The 13,209-nt window shown below is 44.0% G+C and overlaps 1 protein-coding gene across 2 annotated transcripts in view; it reads right to left on the bottom strand.

Moving 5' to 3' along the window:
• Positions 1-12,752, bottom strand: part of LOC134349532 (interleukin-1 receptor type 1-like) — a 68,716-nt gene extending 55,964 nt beyond the window's left edge. Inside the window, exon 1 of one of the 2 annotated variants that reach the window (XM_063054004.1) lies at positions 12,619-12,752. Coding sequence is in view for 1 of the 2 variants with exons in the window: in XM_063054003.1 (XP_062910073.1) it covers positions 11,750-11,805 (56 nt within the window). In the remaining variant the exon portion in view is untranslated. Of the gene's footprint in view, positions 1-11,749; positions 11,975-12,618 lie in introns of those variants that run through there. The other variant, XM_063054003.1, reaches the window with a different exon arrangement.
• Positions 12,753-13,209: the final 457 nt, after the last annotated feature.

Below are 13,209 nucleotides of genomic sequence, written 5' to 3'. Positions count from 1 at the left end.
CTACCATACAGGCCCTGTCCCAGGGGGTGGACTATGCAGCGCTGGCAGAGGCACAGCAGGCAGACGCTGAGATCCCCAGTTACAGGACTGCAGTCTCCGGTTTGCAGCTCCAAGACCTCCCCGTAGGCCCAGGTGAGAGGACCCTACTATGTGACGTAGCTACTGGCCAACACCGCCCCGTCGTCCCAGCAGCCTGGCGCCGGCGGGTGTTCGAATCCATTCACAACTTAGCGCACCCCTCCATCAGGACAACTGTCCGGCTGGTCTCCAACAGGTTCGTGTGGCATGGACTTCGTAAACAGGTCAGTGAATGGGCCAAAACGTGTATGCAGTGCCAAACGGCCAAGGTGCAGCGGCACACCAAGGCTCCACCGCAGCGGTTCGAACCCACCCGCCGGAGGTTCGACCACATCCATGTGGATATCGTGGGGCCCCTGCCAGTGTCACAAGGAGCGCGGTACCTCCTAACTATGATAGACCGGTTCACCAGATGGCCAGAGGCAGTCCCGCTCAGCGACACCACCTCCGAATCCTGCGCCCGAGCACTGATCGCAACCTGGGTAGCACGCTTTGGGGTACCGGCCCACATTACCTCCGACAGGGGCGCCCAGTTCACCTCCAGCCTGTGGTCGGCTATGGCCAGACTTTTAGGAACACAGCTACACCACACAACTGCCTACCACCCACAGTCGAACGGACTAGTGGAGCGCTTCCACCGTCACCTGAAATCGGCTCTCATGGCCCGCCTGGAGGGGCCTAACTGGGTGGACGAACTTCCCTGGGTCCTGCTCGGAATCCGCACGGCGCCCAAAGAGGATCTACACACCTCGTCGGCCGAGTTGGTGTACGGCACGCCCCTGGTCGTCCCAGGAGAGTTCATACCAGCCCCAAGGGGGCAAGAGGAAGAACCCACAGCAGTCCTGGACAGACTACGGGAGAGGCTCGGTAACCTGGCCCCCATACCCACTTCACAGCACGGACAGAGCCCGACCTGCGTACCCAAAGACCTGCAGAACTGTAAGTTTCTTTTTGTACGACGGGGCGGACACCGGGCACCGCTACAGCGGCCCTACGAGGGGCCGTTTAAGGTGATCAGCAACAACGGGTCCACGTTCATGCTGGACACTGGGGGGAGAGAGGAGGTTTTCACGGTGGACCGACTCAAACCGGCCCATGTGGACTTGGCGCAACCGGTCCAGGCTCAGGCACCGCGGCGCAGGGGCAGACCTCCCAAACAGAGGCCGATCCAGACTGTGGACATTGGGGGAGGTATCGCCGGCTCTGGGGGGGCGGGTTATGTGGCGACCCACTTTCTGACACCCACGAACCGGCTCACGAAACAGCGCGCGCAGAGGGCGGGCAGCAAAAAGGGCGGGAACGGGAAGGCTTTAAAGCGGGCCGCGAAGTTTGAATAAACCTCTTTCATCGCAACTCCAACTCACCGACTCCGTGTGGTTATTCTAGCGCTGTGTGTAGCACATCACTACAACAGCATCAATCAAGCTCTATCGTTGTCTAGGGGTAAATGACCAAATTTCAAAGTGACTCAAAGTTCAGTCCAGTTTAGTAGTTCAGTTCGCAGTAATCGTCGCCATGGCGATGGACAACGTGGGGTGAGAGAGAGAGAGAACAGGAACAACTGATCATTCAGACACGGCTTCACTCACAGACCAGCGATATGGCTCACAAGCAGCTTTTGGGCAGGTCCTTGGTGATGTCACCTGAGGTCACCGACTGTGACCCCTCCTCCAGATGCGGTCGATCCTCTGCAGTGAACCCGGCACCCAAGCGAGGGCGGACACACACCGGGTTCCCGCTGATCGTACCTTTCCACCCTGGCCGTTGTCTGGTACTTCCCACCGACTCGTGAGAGGCGGACCGCTTCCAGGGTCTCGTTACCTCGGGTGGTGTGTGTGTCCTGCCTTAGCGAACCTGTCCCTTTTTATCCCCCTGCTGGGGCATCGCCTGTCCACCACTTCAAACAGTTCAGGGTTCAAAGGGGGAGCCGCTCCAGACAGCTCTCTCTCCCGTCCCTTCATTACACATCTCCAGACGCTGCTCCATTGTTCCTTATCTCTCCTTCCCCTGAGGGCAGGTGGCAGACCACTTGCTGATGTCACTGATGCTAACCCAGGCCAGCAAACATCTTAATTTTATGTGTATTCTCGTCACACACATTATGCGTCAACTTCAAGGAACGTATCCCTCACATATAACGAGGATAGGGTGTATAAGAGCAAAGCATGTGCTCGGTCTCTAGCGGGTAAGAGTATGCAACCTATCTGCTATGTTAATGTTGTGGTATCCTATTGAACGAAATACTTCCTTCAATGAAAGAATGCTACAGAATTGTGGAAAAATGGAAAAATAAAGACGCCTTCCCATCTTGGTATTTAACATCTTGCTGTAGCATTTCAACTATGGATATCAGTTGGAAACTGTGTACAAATACACTGGATTCTGCTTAATTGGGACACATCAGGACTGGTACATTTTGACCCAATTAAGCAGCTGTCCCAATTAGACAAAGTTTAATGGAAATAGTTAAAATGTATATAAAAATTACCATTTAACTGAGTAACCATTGATGAATTTAAATGAAATACAGAACAAATTAGAACACTGACAATTCTTACACAGTACTATAAAACTAATAAATAGTGACAGAGAAATTCATCTGCCCTGTTCTTTTGATTGACTGTAAATGAACAAAATCAGCGCAGACACCTAGTGCAGATAATGGTCAGCCTTCATACAATACTTTAGACAATTACATCCCCCAAATCTTAATTTTCATTGTAACATTCAAGATGATGGTTGATACCTTCATAATTCCTAACTTGTTGAAGCTGTGAAATAGTTCCATTTTCACTCACGGCCGTTTCTGGCATCTCCAAGCCTGAGTGCTTGAAACTGCAGCGAGCAAAACAGTTCTGAATGGCCTTACTGATAATTTCTCGCCAACTATCCGTGATAAAATTCATTGCTTTTTGAACATAAACACATGCAACTTGCACTTTTAAAAAATTTATCACTCTAAACACGATGTAAAGTCTAAACATGATATTTTACAGAAATGATAACTATACATCTAACCATCTTGATTTTAACAGATATTTCTGATTGTACTAATGTTTTGGAAACACTTTACATAAGACAGTCATATGAAATTGAAGTGGGATTAAACTTTCATTTTTAATGTACTTTCCTTTCCCATATTTATTCTCGTGACATACACTCAATAGGCTGATGCCTTCCCATTATGCTAGTTTAAAAAACAATCCCATCAGTCCATTCCTTCATTGTTTTCCTGAAATCTATTCCATCATACATAGCCATCAACTCTACACCCAATTCTCAAACCACCCTGCCTCACTGGGGGTAACTTACAGTAGGCATTTCATCTACTAACCATCACATATTTAACATGTGGAAGGAAACCAAACTAATATGGGGAAACCCACACGGCCACTGGAAGAATATGCAAAATGCACAACTTGTGGTCAGGACTGAACTGCAGTTTCGGTAGCTAAGGCAGCTCCTCCACCTCCTGCACCAGTATCACTTAGCATACAAGGCCACCAGCCAGGAAAAGCCACAGGATGCATAAATAGGAACAATTTTCTACTATATACCTAGACCATAAGATACAGTGGCATGTAAAAGTTTGGGCACCCCTGGTCAAAATTTATAAAGCTTTGAAATTTGCTTCACCTGGCCTTTCCTAATGATGACTGTGAACAAGCCATAGCCCTAACAGGCTAATTAAGGTCTGAGACCTTCGTAAAAGTTATCTGAGAGCTCAAATCCCTTGGGGTGCCCAAACTTTTGCATGGTGCTCCTTTCCTTTTTTTCCACTCTAAAATTGTACAAAATGAAAATAATATACTAACCTTGCCTAAAATGTTGAAAAAATGTTTCATCTTTAACTTTATGACTTTTGGAGATCAGTTCATCTTCTACTCACTTAACCATTCACAGTAACAGAAATTTTGACCGAGGTGCCCAAACTTTTGCATGTTACTGTATGGGAGCAGAATTAAGTCATTTGGCCCATCAAGTCTGCTCTGCCATTTCACCACGGCTGATTCAATTTTCCCCTCAGCCCTATTCTCTTGCCTTCCTTCCATATCCCTTCATGCCCTGACCAATCAAGAATCTATCAACCACTGCCTTAAATATACACAAAGACTTGGCCTCCGCAGCTGCCTGTGGCAAAGAATTCCATATACTCACCACTCTCTAGCTAAAAAAAATTCCTTATCTGTATTCTAAGGCTGCGTCCTCTGGTCTTAGACTCTCCCATAGGAAACATCCTCTCCACATCCACTCTATCGAAACCTTTCACCAATCAATTAGTTTCAATGAGGTCACACCTCATTCTTCTGAACTCTAGTGAATACAGGCCCAGAGCAGTCAAACGCTCTTCATACAACAAACTATATTTCTAAGAACAAGGTTCTTTTAAGTACAGTACCAGGTCGGTATTGTACTGCTTTTATGGTCAAAGTTACAGTATATTCAAACAATTTATGTTATCAAACACCCCAAAAAGATAACACAATTTAGTTCAAGCACTATCACTCTCTTCAGCCATTGTTCTGTTAAGAACTGCATACTCAGAAAGTCCAGCAAAACACAAACAGTTTAAGAATGTAAGGGAAATGACCAGGCGTAGGTCATACATGATCTGCAATTGGCATCTTTTAACTGGATTATGCTCGTCCTTCACTCAATCCCACTTTCCTGCTTAATCCCCATCTCCTCTGAGATCTTCATGTCAAAAAAAATCTATCAAGCACAAGCCTAAACTCTATCATCTCAAAACTCCATAGATTAGAGAATTCTAAAAACTCATAGCCCTTAATATCCATAAGTTCCCAAAGTGTGGACTCTATTTGGGAGAAATGCAAGAGTAAATATTAAAATTTGTAACTGTTGAGTGATTAAGATGTTGAACCAGTTTTCTGTAATTTACTTGATTTAGTAAACAGATCTACCAATTTACTAAATCTAGCAATTCGGTAAATTGTAATCCCATTGAGGGAAGACAGTTTATTAAAATGGTTGGATTTTTTTTATTGTTTCCTGATAAACCCTGGATACTGATAGTAGTAGATAAGTGGAGCTCAAGACGATTCATCAATTGAAAAGGCAGTTCTCAATTTCACTCTCTCCTAGCCTTAAATCAAATTGGTGAGTGAGGCAGCATCTGTGGAGTGAGATCGACAGTCAAAGTTTATGTGGGAGTCTCTTTATCTGGACTCATTTGTTTTATTGCTCTAGATTCCAGCATCTGCTTCCCATGTGTCCTGAAATAGCTAGTATCCTGTTTGGGTAACAGTACAGATTAAAACCACTTCCTCTTGGCTATGTTGCTTTTTGCCTGCCCACTCAATAGCCACGCTCCTTGCCTGCTATCCTGAATAGCAAAGAGAAACATCCCTGAAAACTGGTGATGGATTCCCCAATCTCTAATCTAGGAGGACAAAACAAGAGCTGGAAATTAACCAAGCTAGCCCATTCTACAGCTTCTGCAAAATTTTGACAGTTCTTATGACTTGTTTCAATGGCTAAAGTTTTGTTGACGCAGCAAACAAGAACATACTGGAGGAATATCAGGAAGGAAACAGTCTTGTACTTAACAGCAACAAGACCATATTGTTTCTACTTCACTTTTTAATTGCCTGAAATGTAGACTCGCAAGTGTTCTCTTATTTTCTTTAGGAATATGAGACATAAACTAAAGAACATTATTGTGCAATGTTTAATTGCAGGCCACATGATATCATAAAAAAGATTATTAACTTGTAATATCATGACTATCTTCCCCCCTCTCCCCACCCTCTGATGCTTTGAAAGAAAATAAGGCAGAAAGAAAATTTCTCAGCCATATCACAAAGGCATACATTTGGTTTTTAATGTTGGCAGCTTGTCCATTTGGTTATATTCCAATTGCCTGTGAGAACTTCTTTCCTGTTTACTCCAAAGAAACAGAAGTTGCCATGCTTACAAATTATAATTAACGCCTGCTGCGTTCACCAGCAATTTTTATGTGTGTTGCTTATAATAAACACTCTTGCTTTTTCAGTTCATTTTTGCTCAACATTATAGAAGACCACATACAAATGTGTCTTCTAGAAGGGTGTATAATCAAACAGTTATAATACTCATACGTTTATATACAGTGGATACCATCCAATAGTTGTGGAATTATTAGGAAGAATATAAAACACAGAGTTATGCTTGGATTTTAAGGTTACATTACAGAGTTAGTTATGGAAACTACTATTGTATTCCCCAGAATGTTTAGGCTTAAAGGGTCATCTGGTCAATCTTGTCAAGTTGAAGGAGCACTGACAGAATAAAGAAACTATTTTTGCTGTTTGGAGTCTCAGACCCCAGAACAGAGGCTGGAAGTCTAGTCTGCCATACATGCAAGAAAACGCTTGCTATTGAGGGAGTGCAGCATAGGTTCACGAGGTTAATTCCCAGGATAGTGGGACTGTCACATATTGAAAGATTGGAGCGACTGGGCTTGTAAACACTGGAATTTGGAAGGATGAGAGGGGATCTGATTGAAACATATACAAACATGTTCCCGATGTTGGGGGAGTCCAGAACCAGCGGCAATAGTTTAAGAATAAGGGGTAGGCCATTTAGAACGGAGTTGAGGAAAAACCTTTTCACCCAGGGAGTTGTGGATTTGTGGAATGCTCTGCCTCAGAGGGCAGTGGAGGCCAATTCTCTGGATGCTTTCAAGAAAGATTTAGATAGAGCTCTTAAAGATAGCGGAGTCAAGGGATATGGGGAGAAGGCAGGAACGGGGTACGGATTATGGATGATCAGCCATGATCATAGTGAATGGCGGTGCTGACTCAAAGGGCCAAATGGCCTACTCCTGCACCTATTGTCTATTGTCTATATAAAATCAGGGAGCTATTCCAAATTTGGAACTGTTCATCTTAAATCTGGAACTGACAAACTCCTGTTAACCCTTTGTATTACAGTACGCAGGGAATAAACAGGCAAGACAAAGCTAAATCAGCAATATTTCCAATGAATGACAGAGGAGGCTTGATAGATTAAATGGTGTAAATCTCTATCTGTGTTCTTATTCCAAAACCGGCAAAAAATCTTTTAAAAAGCACATTTGTCTTTCAATGTTGGAGGCCAGTAGTCCACTTGAAATCATTTTAATTTGTAGTTATAGAAACATAGAAAATAGGTGCAGGAGTAGGCCATTCGGCCCTTCGAGCCTGCACCGCCATTTATTATGATCATGGCTGATCATCCAACTCAGAACCCCACCCCAGCCTTCCCTCCATACCCCCTGACCCCCGTAGCCACAAGGGCCATATCTAACTCCCTCTTAAATATAGCCAATGAACTGGCATCAACAGTTTCCTGTGGCAGAGAATTCCACAGATTCACCACTCTCTGTGTGAAGAAGTTTTTCCTAATCTCGGTCCTAAAAGGCTTCCCCTCTATCCTCAAACTGTGATCCCTCGTTCTGGACTTCCCCAACATCGGGAACAATCTTCCTGCATCTAGCCTGTCCAATCCCTTTAGGATCTTATACGTTTCAATCAGATCCCCCCTCAATCTTCTAAATTCCAACGAGTACAAGCCCAATTCATCCCGTCTTTCTTCATATGAAAGTCCTGCCATCCCAGGAATCAATCTGGTGAACCTTCTTTGTACTCCCTCTATGGCAAAGATGTCTTTCCTCAGATTAGGGGACCAAAACTGCACACAATACTCCAGGTGTGGTCTCACCAAGGCCTTGTACAACTGCAGTAGTACCTCCCTGCTCCTGTACTCGAATCCTCTCGCTATAAATGCCAGCATACCATTCGCCTTTTTCACCGCCTGCTGTACCTGCATGCCCACTTTCAATGACTGGTGTATAATGACACCCAGGTCTTGTTGCACCTCCCCTTTTCCTAATCGGCCACCATTCAGATAATAATCTGTTTTCCTATTTTTGCCACCAAAGTGGATAACTTCACATTTATCCACATTAAATTGCATCTGCCATGAATTTGCCCACTCACCCAACCTATCCAAGTCACCCTGCATCCTCTTAGCATCCTCCTCACTGCTAACACTGCCACCCAGCTTCGTGTCATCCGCAAACTTGGAGATGCTGCATTTAATTCCCTCATCCAAGTCATTAATATATATTGTAAACAACTGGGGTCCCAGCACTGAGCCTTGTGGTACCCCACTAGTCACCGCCTGCCATTCTGAAAAGGTCCCGTTTATCCCCACTCTTTGCTTCCTGTCTGCTAACCAATTCTCCACCCACACCAATACTTTACCCCCAATACCCAGTGCTTTAAGTTTGCACACTAATCTCCTGTGTGGGACCTTGTCAAAAGTCTTTTGAAAATCCAAATATACCACATCCACTGGTTCTCCCCTATCCACTCTACTAGTTACATCCTCAAAAAATTCTATGAGATTCATCAAACATGATTTTCCTTTCACAAATCCATGCTGACTTTGTCCGATCATTTCACCGCTTTCCAAATGTGCTGTTATCACATCCTTCATAACTGACTCCAGCAGTTTCCCCACCACCGACGTTAGGCTAACCGGTCTATAATTCCCCGGTTTCTCTCTCCCTCCTTTTTTTAAAAAGTGGGGTTACATTAGCCACCCTCCAATCCTCAGGAACTAGTCCAGAATCTAAAGAGTTTTGAAAAATTAACACTAATGCATCCACTATTTCTTGGGCTACTTCTTTAAGCACTCTAGGATGCAGACCATCTGGCCCTGGGGATTTATCTGCCTTCAATCCCTTCAATTTACCTAACACCACTTCCCTAATAACATGTATTTCGCTCAGTTCCTCCATCTCACTGGACCCTCTGTCCCTTACTATTTCTGAAAGATTATTTATGTCCTCCTTAGTGAAGACAGAACCAAAGTAATTATTCAATTGGTCTGCCATGTCCTTGCTCCCCATAATCAATTCACCTGTTTCTGTCTGCAGGGGACCTACATTTGTCTTTACCAGTCTTTTCCTTTTTACATATCTATAAAAGCTTTTACAGTCCATTTTTATGTTCCCTGCCAGTTTTCTCTCATAATCTTTTTTCCCCTTCCTAATTAAGCCCTTTGTCCTCCTCTGCTGAACTCTGAATTTCTCCCAGTCCTCAGGTGAGCCACTTTCTCTGGCTAATTTGTATGCTTCTTCTTTGGAATTGATACTATCCCTAATTTCTCTCGTCAGCCACGGGTGCACTACCTTCCTTGATTTATTCTTTTGCCAAACTGGGATGAACAATTGTTGTAGTTCATCCATGCAACCTTTAAATGCTTGCCATTGCATATCCACCGTCAATCCTTTAAGTGTCATTTGCCAGTCTATCTTAGCTAATTCACGTCTCATACCTTCAAAGTCACCCCTCTTTAAGTTCAGAACCTTTGTTTCTGAATTAACTATGTCCCTCTCCATCTTAATGAAGAATTCCACCATATTATGGTCACTCTTACCCAAGGGGCCTCTCACAACAAGATCGCTAATTAACCCTTCCTCATTGCTCAAAACCCAGTCCAGAATAGCCTGCTCTCTAGTTGGTTCCTCGACATGTTGGTTCAAAAAACCATCCCGCATACATTCCAAGAAATCCTCTTCCTCAGCACCTTTACCAATTTGGTTCACCCAGTCTACATGTAGATTGAAGTCACCCATTATAACTGCTGTTCCTTTATTGCACACATTTCTAATTTCCTGTTTAATACCATCTCCGACCTCACTACTACTGTTAGGTGGCCTGTACACAACTCCCACCAGCGTCTTCTGCCCCTTGGTGTTACGCAGCTCTACCCATATCGATTCCACATCTTCCCAGCTTATGTCCTTCCTTTCTATTGCGTTAATCTCTTCTTTAACCAGCAACGCCACCCCACCTCCCCTTCCTTCATGTCTATCCCTCCTGAATATTGAATATCCCTGAACGTTGAGCTCCCATCCCTGGTCACCCTGGAGCCATGTCTCTGTGATCCCAACTATTTCATAATCATTAATAACAATCTGCACTTTCAATTCATCCACCTTATTACGAATGCTCCTTGCATTGACCCATAAAGCCTTCAGACGCTCTTTTACAACTCTCTTTGCCCTTATACAATTATGTTGAAAAGTGGCCCTTTTTAATGCTTGCCCTGGATTTGTCGGCCTGCCACTTTTACTTTTCTCCTTTGTACTTTTTGCTTCTACCCTCACTTTACACTCCTCTGTCTCTCTGCACTGGTTCCCATCCCTCTGTTGTGAACTAAGCTCCTCACGCCTAGCCTCTTTAATTTGATTCCCACCCCCCAACCATTCTAGTTTAAAGTCACCTCAGTAGCCCCCGCTAATCTCCCTGCCAGGATATTGGTCCCCCTAGGATTCAAGTGTAACCCGTCCTTTTTGTACAGGTCATGCCTGTGCCAAAAGAGGTCCCAATGATCCAAAAACTTAAATCCCAGCCCCCTGCTCCAATCCCTCAGCCACGCATTTATCCTCCACCTCATTGCATTCCTACTCTCACTGTCACTGTTATATTACAACCAACATGGAAGGAGAAATTGCAGTCTTTGTCTTGGAGATTATCACTCAACACTAAACTAATCTTTTGCTGAGAAATAATCATCCCATCTTTATAATAGTGAGAGAATCATACAATATTTTATGATAAATACTCTGCTGAATCAAAGAACACATTGATACCATGGATTATAATAAACATAGTACAGCTCACCTACCTATTTCTAGCACTCAGACAAAGACTGGGCAACATAGGGTTAACATCACATTCTGCCAAGGCACAAATCTGGCCTTTACAGCCTAGTTCCCATCATATCATCAGACTTCTCCTTTTCCTTACAGTCGACGTAAAGAAAAATTCAGCAACTTCAGAAGTGTACTACAGCCATCCCTAAAGAAATGGTTTAACATTTTTGTAATTGTACAAAATATTGGTTATACTGCATTTAGAATACTGTGCACAATTCTGGTCATCATACTACAGAAAGGACATGGTATCAATAGGGAAAGCTCAGAAGAGATACAGCAGGATGTTGCCTCGGAATGGATGGCAATAGTTATAAAGCAGAAATTGAAAAATATTGGTTTATTCTCACTGAACATACTCTCAGTGGCCACTTTATTTGAATATGTCCTGTACCTAATAAAGCAGCCATTGAGTGTATATTTGTGGTCTCCTGCTGCTTTTGCCCATCCACTTCAAGGTTCAATATGTTGTGCATTCAGAGATGCTCTTCTGCACACCACTGTTGTAATGCATGGTTATTTGACTTACTGTCACCTTCCTGACAGCTTGAACCAGTCTGCCCATTCTCCTCTGAGCTCTCTCATTAAAAAGGTGTTTTCATCCTCAGAACTACCACTCACTGGATTTTTTTTTTGTATGTTTTGCACCATTCTCTGTAAACTCTAGAGACTGTTGTGCATGAAAATCCTAAGAGATCTGCAGTTTCTGAGTTACTGACACCACCCCAACAATCTGACACTAACAATCATTTCATGGTCAAAGTCACTTAGATCACATTTCTTCCCCATTCAATGTTTGATCGAGGAATCTTAAAACAACACAGCTCCTTCTAAACGCAGCAGATGAACATGAACAAAATGGACATTTCTGTATGACTAGTGGTCTCTGCTGGGGTGAACAGCACTCTTGCAATAAAGATCCAGGACAATATCCTGTAATCCTGTAAGGTATGGAGCACTTACCATTTCTCAAGAGCCAAAACTCCTTGAAGGCAAAAATAAATAATGAAATTTATCATCTCCTCCGCTTAGAGCCTTGGCATTTGACGAAAGGTGTCTTGGAAGATCAAAACCACTTAACCAGCACTCTCCAGACACATAGGGTTGTAGTCACTCTCACTCTCCCGCACACACTGGCAATTGGGTCAAATCAATGTAATGGAGAAGTGCCAGCTAAGCTGTGAGCCAATATTCTCCACGTCCCTGGGCATGTCAAGTATACCAGTATCATCTCAAAGCACGACCAGGGCGGAAGCGTTATGACTCACAGTTCTCACATACCTGACGCTAGATTTCAAGAGTCAAACACTTCAAGCTTCATCGTGGTAATTGCTATCACATACCAAGAGTGCTCTCAAAGCTTCCTTAAAAATGCAACAATCGGTTTAACTCCTAGGGATCCGTGGATACAGAGGATTTGGAATGACAGCTTTGCTTGTACTTCTCCATTACTGATGTAATTATTAGTGATCCACATTGTAGCTGAACATGAGCCGGCGTTGACCGGGATGGCACGGCCCATCTATTGTGAGCGGAGATTAACTGGAAGTAGAAGGGCGAGCACATACACAACCATATATACCCTACTGATACCACCCCGCCGGGTGACAGAACCCTGGCGGGGTTCAGACACCTCAGGACCACCGGAGTTTCTCAACTTTTAAAATATTTACAGTGAAAAGCGCCAAACTAAACTACCATTCCTGATTTTTTTTTCCTTCTCTTTCAGGAACTCCTCCCGTTCCCAATCCGTATCCTGGGACGGTGCCATTAATACCTCAACTTCCCCAGAAATTTCGGCCAATAGTTTCGAGCCCGAAATCTACACTTACCGTGCTCAGTCGGAACTGCTGCCTCTGCAAGACCCAACCGGACCCCGGCAGCCCAGGACCATCGCCGAGATGAACAGAGATTTCGAAAGTTTCTTTCCGGTACGTCAGCCACTGCGCTTTTCCTTTCGCAAGCCGGGACCGGGGATCTCACGCTTGGTTGGCTGCGACTTCGTGGCGCTGGAGCCCGAGCCTGTCTCCGGGTTACTCTTCAACGCAACGTGGGCTCTCCACAGACCGCAGACTTTGCCCGCGGTATTTCCGAGACTGGCATCTGCATAACTTGTGTTTTTTTCCACAATGAAGAATGGCATAACCACTCATTTTTCCCCCTTTGAAGTTTTTCCCAGTCGTAACGAAGTTACATAATGTAAGGGCATTCAGTGAAAGGAAGTTAAATAATGAAAAATATGTGTTAGCTCCTCCATATCTTATGGAAGCAAAATAAAACAGTAAAATAACAACTTAATTATTGCAAAAGGCTTTCATAACCATCTCTGGACTTAGTCATTTCAAAATTATAAGGTCTCCCTAACTAGTTTCAATATTTCAGTAGTATTTTTATTCTAGATGGTTCAGATCGACAAATTGTGC

This window comes from Mobula hypostoma, chromosome 7 (genome assembly GCF_963921235.1).
Source record: "Mobula hypostoma chromosome 7, sMobHyp1.1, whole genome shotgun sequence".
In the NCBI taxonomy this organism is placed as follows: Eukaryota; Metazoa; Chordata; class Chondrichthyes; order Myliobatiformes; family Myliobatidae; genus Mobula; species Mobula hypostoma.
The sequence above is the reverse complement of the archived record's forward strand: the minus strand, read 5'-3'. Positions and strand labels throughout refer to the sequence as shown.